The sequence below is a fragment of the Dendronephthya gigantea genome, unplaced genomic scaffold, assembly GCF_004324835.1.
Source record: "Dendronephthya gigantea isolate DGI-Jeju-01 unplaced genomic scaffold, DenGig_1.0 000002F, whole genome shotgun sequence".
NCBI classification, from domain to species: Eukaryota; Metazoa; Cnidaria; class Anthozoa; order Malacalcyonacea; family Nephtheidae; genus Dendronephthya; species Dendronephthya gigantea.
The window spans coordinates 2562294-2567461 of NW_021163012.1; the positions used below are offsets into that span (position 1 = coordinate 2562294).

A 5168-nucleotide genomic window follows, 5' to 3' on the forward strand; every position below is an offset into this window, starting at 1 on the left:
AGATCAGCGGCAAAACAAAATGGCTGAATTTTCTGGTCCGCAAAATGGGAAAGGACCAGATCCTGTGCAAATTACATTGCAACGAGTAAGTTTTTAGCTATATCACGTAGTTTATTTGTTTGATGTATGTTTAATGTACTTGTACACCCAGAATTGGCCGTATATTTAGTTATGTTAGCCTCAAAATCGTGTCTAAAAATAGCTATATTTGGACTTCTTCATATTGCCATATTGGTATAATTTGCACGGTAGTATTATTAACAACTGTTCCTTTTTATTTGCACCAATGAGGCAGTACCCTCTGTTGTCAAAAGTAAATTATAAAATAAGACCTAAAATCTTCATTTTTGAACAATACTGAAATTGGTAAATTGAAATCCCAGTAAATTTGTACAAAATTACAATACATATGTCTTCAATATATTGTCTCATGTGTTGCATTGCAGAAAGCTGAGTTAAAAGCCAAAGGAAAGTTTATACCACCTGAGCAATATGGAACATTGTTGGTAAGCTGAGTTTTTATTACTGAAGGACACCAGACTAACTTATCTCTAGCAGTTAATTAGGACTGTATCACAGCTTTAGCCTGACCTTCTAAATAGGTTTGCTTCTAAATATAGAGGGATTCCGCTATTGAGCGTTGGGGGTCAATGAGGGAAACCACTCAGGATCACTTCAAGTTTCGTCCGAGAACTGTCTTCCTTGGTCTCATGTGGTGTGCTGTTGTTCCAGCCGCTTATTTTTTCTTCCTAAAATGGGAGAGTGTAAGTGATCAAACCAGTTCATCTTTTGGAAAACGTTAAACCTTATCAGCACCTCTCTAAATTCATTTGCTAACTAATTATTCCTGAAGAATCCACCCTAACAGATTGACCTTCACCCCCCTCTACCTAACCTGAGTATTCATTTGCTAACTAGTTATTCCAATCCAACAGCTGACCCTAACCTCCCTCCCCTAAGTGTTCATATGCTGATGAGTTATTCTTGACTTTCAGAAACAAAAACACTTCTTAAGTGGAAAAACACCACAGGAACATTTGGCCGAGAATTCATCAACGTGACTTTGAGGAGAACAGTGCAAAGTGCTGTTTTGATAAAACTATTATGAAGATGAACAGATGGTTGTATATACAAATATGTGAGCTATGTGTGTGATCTTCTATGATAAAGTGAAGGAATTTTTGACTTTTTACTAGTAACTTCTGTTTCACCTTCTAAAAAACAAATAAAATGTTTTGCTTGAATATTGTCCATGGAAACCGCATGTATCAAAATAGACAAAAGAGCATTCGAGAGTGAATTCTGTTTTTTCCAACTTCCAAGTCAGCAACTTGCAAACCAAAAGCCAAATGATAAATGCAGATTGACCATAGTTCAAAAATTATTCAATGCATAGTAATGCCACGGTGAAGCTCAGCTTTGCTACAAGGTTCAGCATTTCTTTTCTAGATTGTTATGTGAATAAAAAAATCTTACGTGTGCGAGATGCCGATCTAACAAAAAACGCTGAATATTTACTATAAGCGTGTTTTATAAGATTAAGCTGTGGTGTTTTAAATGGCAAAACTCGCGTTTTCTTTCAAAGACACCTAAAAAAACAACAGAAATTTGTAGAAGTTATAAGCTCTCGAGGAGGATAAATTTCACACATGCAGAGCTCTGTGAATACTCCTGTTGGCTAGAAATTGTTATTATTATTACTATTATTATGGAACATTGTTGGTGAGCTGATTTATGACGTTCAACGGACGTCCAACCGTGACGCGCTGTCGCTCGCCATTTGAAATTACACGCCTCAACAACCCCCATGAAAACAAAGGCCTTAAATTCCCGCGATCAGCATTTATTTGTAGCACAACACAACCTGTCCTTTGGCAATGGACGCGCTTAGAGAAATGCCCACGGACGAAATCAAAAATACAACAAAAGACGACTTAACGTCGGGTAAAAGCGACGCGCGAACAGAAGATCTCAAACACCTTCTGGAACGTTGCATCGAAAGACTGGACGAAGCCGAAACGAGCCTGGTTAATATTTCAGAAATGGAAAATCGTGTTAACGAGAAAGGTTTTGAAGTTCAAAGCGAAATAACACGGACGGCTGAGAGCATGATTGAAACGATTCAGCAACGAAAATGCGAGATGGGAGCCCAGGTTAAATCTTCTATGAAGGCCAAGCAGAAAGCTCTCGGTTCTCAAAAGAACAAACTGAGTTTGTACGTGGAGTCTTTGAAGAGTTCCATAGAGTATTCAAAGGATATTTTAAACAGCGATGATGGGGAGGCCAGTCAGTGGAAGCCTGCTTTAGTGGAGTTGCTCAGGGAGGTGGTAAACGAACAGGTCGATCACGAACCGGCCGCTAACGAGAGTTTTGAACTGACTGTGAGCGAGGAGGAACACATGTTTGACTTGGAAGAATTTTTCACGCGACTTTGTACGAGAAGGAGAAGCCATCTTTCTTCAAACGGCCACTTAAAGTGTTAATGCTGGTGGATAATGCAGGGTTATTATGGTTGAAGATAACTTAAGTGGATTACTTTTAACCTGTTTTAACTGATCTCTCCATGTTGATGTTGTCACAACAGGAAAAGATCTTACTTTGACTTTGTTTTTAAAAAGTGCTATCTTTACCCGGTACTTTTCAAAAAGAAACTCTTGGCCTTTTAAACGGGCGCCTGAAATCCTAATGAACAAAATAATCGCCTCATCACATGCATCATAATTTGGCAAACTCTTCCCGTGCACGAAGCAATACAATTGATGAATCAAAACAACTGGAACTCATCCCACATCATATCCCACTTTTCACACAATCATATCCCACCGAGTCGTTGGAAAATGCTCGACACTTCGCTGTTTTTCCCAACATATTACCGTTGGTTTATGGTAAAGCCAGGGCCGGTTGGCTTAACCCTGGGTTAAAGCAATTATTTACGTAAATTTTTTTAATCGCTTGTTTACAAAGTTGAATGTCTTTTTTCATAAACATTTTCTGTACCGAAAGAAGTCTTATTTTCTAAAGTTTTAAAAAGAACAGTGGTCAGAGGCAAATAAACTAAAACGCTACCTAGCTTTGAACAACTGGCACCAGATCACTAATGCAGAACTGTTGCTATGAGACGAACCAGAAACCTGACAAAAAATCACTAACATTAATAGCGTCTAATGGCTAATCATTGCTTCTGAAAAGAAAGAGCTTTTCACCGATCAAAGACAGTCTTTCAACGAAGTGGATAATCATCTTGAGCCTTTTTCATCGTGAAAATTGGCGCTATTTTGAACATTTTAATATGCCTGAGAAATTCTAAGCAATCCCATCAATCATTTTCGATACTTAAAGTGTTTTCACAGCATGCATTTGATATTCTCACCTTCTTGCTGTGGTCTTTAGCGCGTTAGTTGATCAACACAACGGTGGTCGACAATATGGGGACAGTGAAGTCCGTCCTAGCAGAATGTGCATGGTTTGATAATAATAAACTTTATCCAAAAGCAAAGATAATTTAAAATAACTTGTGATTTTGAACTTTGTTTCATGTGCTAATATCATCAAACTTTCTGGGACATAACATCCCATGCTTTTTCATACAAAATTGGTTTTGAATACTTAAAATAACTTGTGATTTTGAACTTTGTTTCATGTGCTAATGTCATCAAACTTCCAGCGACATAACATCATCTCATGCTCTTTCATACAAAATTGATTTTGAATACTTAAAAAACTTGTGTTGTCTGCAACTTTGCATATGAAAAAAGGTTAAATACTTTGCGGTATCCACTTACTAAGGCCTCGTTTTCTTGTTGCCAGATACAAGTGTATCCAACCAAATTAGTGCATTTGCTTTCAACGTATCCAGTTAGCGCTCTTAGATGCTTGGTAACAGCCAGATATGTTGGAAAGAATATTACTAAAAAATTGCCGTTTACACTTGTATCACTACGTAGAAAGTAGAAAGGGGACCTAAAACGTCCCTTCACAATGCAAATACCCATGTATTTGGGATACAGAAAGTTTCATGCATGTAAGATAGATTATAGAACACGCTTTTGGTTGGCAAATATTTTAATAATGAAAATATACATTCTACAATATAGCGATTGTTATTGCTGACAGCTATTATGAAGACACTTGTATATTTGCTGGGTCCTTAGCTTGTGCAATGCAAGTCCGCCCCTGACCGTGTTTATAACCCCAATTCTCCCCTTAACCCTGATGAATTCCGTCTGTGGTTCGTACGGCTTTACGACTTCCGTTTATGGCTTTAGTCGCGATTTGGTAACTTCGGTCCACCTTGCTGATAATTCCCGCTGATCTCTGCTCCACTGAAATCAAATCCTGGGTTCTAAAGAAGAAGCGAAAGTATTCGTGAACACGTTTACCTCGCTAAGATCTTCCTTGTTGGAGGAGCAACCGTGAACTAGTGCTAGTATAAGCTACCAACCTCGCTGTGGAACCTTTCTAGAGTCAATTTCTTTTCCATTTCCGAGAAAGTGAAAGGGTCAACTGTATATTGGTCGACCAGCAGAGATTTCCAACACTCGCTCGCCTTTCGTTGCGATTTTATCAAAACAATGTTGAGCAGTTTCTTATCCTCTAAAAACAGAGTACAGAACTTCGGTAGAACTCAACAAGAACTTGAAGTATTTCTTTTTCGTGTGTTCAATTATGAAACTAAAACACTCACCTATCGTCCATATAGTTTCGTCACAAAGTACAGCGGCAAAGGTTTGTCCCTATAAAATACATCAAATATACTGCCTTCAGATGACCCAACATTTCAGACACATCATAAAATGTGCAAAGTACAACAACGTGTACTTTTAAACTGGGGTCATGTGCTCTATAGTGGACCATGGTTGAACGCACATATTGAAAGTATGGACCTCAAAAACCACTTGGCCTCCCACTGCACATTTGATCGATCGCGCTGTAGTTTTGCACACGACTTGTTTAGACGTGGTATTTTCAGGTAGGTTAACTTTTATAAAAACTTCCTCGATAGTTTGACCCCAGCATCCCCATTCAGTTGAACTCCAGATGACTCCACTTTTTTCATCGAAGTCCACCATCTTGCCGCCAGCGCTGTGTACAGGTCAGCAAAAAGAAACCATGGGAGTACTTCATGCATCATATGTAAACTGGTATCTTAGGTAATTTATCAAAACAAA

General features: G+C 38.4%; 2 protein-coding genes across 2 annotated transcripts; one reads left to right on the plus strand and one right to left on the minus strand.

Annotated features, from left to right (window-relative positions):
• The first annotated feature begins 10 nt into the window (after window positions 1-10).
• On the plus strand, window positions 11-1404 carry LOC114537394. The gene is made up of 4 exons (XM_028558464.1): window positions 11-85; window positions 447-506; window positions 621-764; window positions 996-1404. Exons 1-4 carry the CDS (start codon window positions 20-22, stop codon window positions 1059-1061), a joined length of 336 nt encoding a protein of 111 aa, XP_028414265.1. The 5' UTR covers window positions 11-19; the 3' UTR covers window positions 1062-1404.
• A 2650-nt stretch (window positions 1405-4054) lies between these two features.
• Window positions 4055-5074, minus strand: LOC114538037 (nudC domain-containing protein 2-like). The gene is made up of 4 exons (XM_028559163.1): window positions 4884-5074; window positions 4685-4733; window positions 4442-4593; window positions 4055-4342 (listed from the first exon to the last, which is right to left on the minus strand). Exons 1-4 carry the CDS (start codon window positions 5067-5069, stop codon window positions 4262-4264), a joined length of 468 nt encoding a protein of 155 aa, XP_028414964.1. The 5' UTR covers window positions 5070-5074; the 3' UTR covers window positions 4055-4261.
• Window positions 5075-5168: the final 94 nt, after the last annotated feature.

What these genes read in the sequence shown, in the direction of transcription:
- LOC114538037 (XM_028559163.1), bottom strand. Translation starts at nt 5,069, where the DNA reads ATGGTGGACTTCGATGAAAAAAGTGGAGTCATCTGGAGTTCAACTGAA. An exon ending in CGAAACTATATGGACGATAG is followed by an intron (nt 4,594 to 4,684) that starts GTGAGTGTTTTA and finishes CTCTGTTTTTAG; the next exon opens with AGGATAAGAAACTGCTCAAC. An exon ending in TAGAAAGGTTCCACAGCGAG is followed by an intron (nt 4,343 to 4,441) that starts GTTGGTAGCTTA and finishes CTTCTTCTTTAG; the next exon opens with AACCCAGGATTTGATTTCAG.
- LOC114537394 (XM_028558464.1), top strand. Translation starts at nt 20, where the DNA reads ATGGCTGAATTTTCTGGTCCGCAAAATGGGAAAGGACCAGATCCTGTG. An exon ending in TGCAAATTACATTGCAACGA is followed by an intron (nt 86 to 446) that starts GTAAGTTTTTAG and finishes GTTGCATTGCAG; the next exon opens with AAAGCTGAGTTAAAAGCCAA. An exon ending in TCTTCCTAAAATGGGAGAGT is followed by an intron (nt 765 to 995) that starts GTAAGTGATCAA and finishes CTTGACTTTCAG; the next exon opens with AAACAAAAACACTTCTTAAG.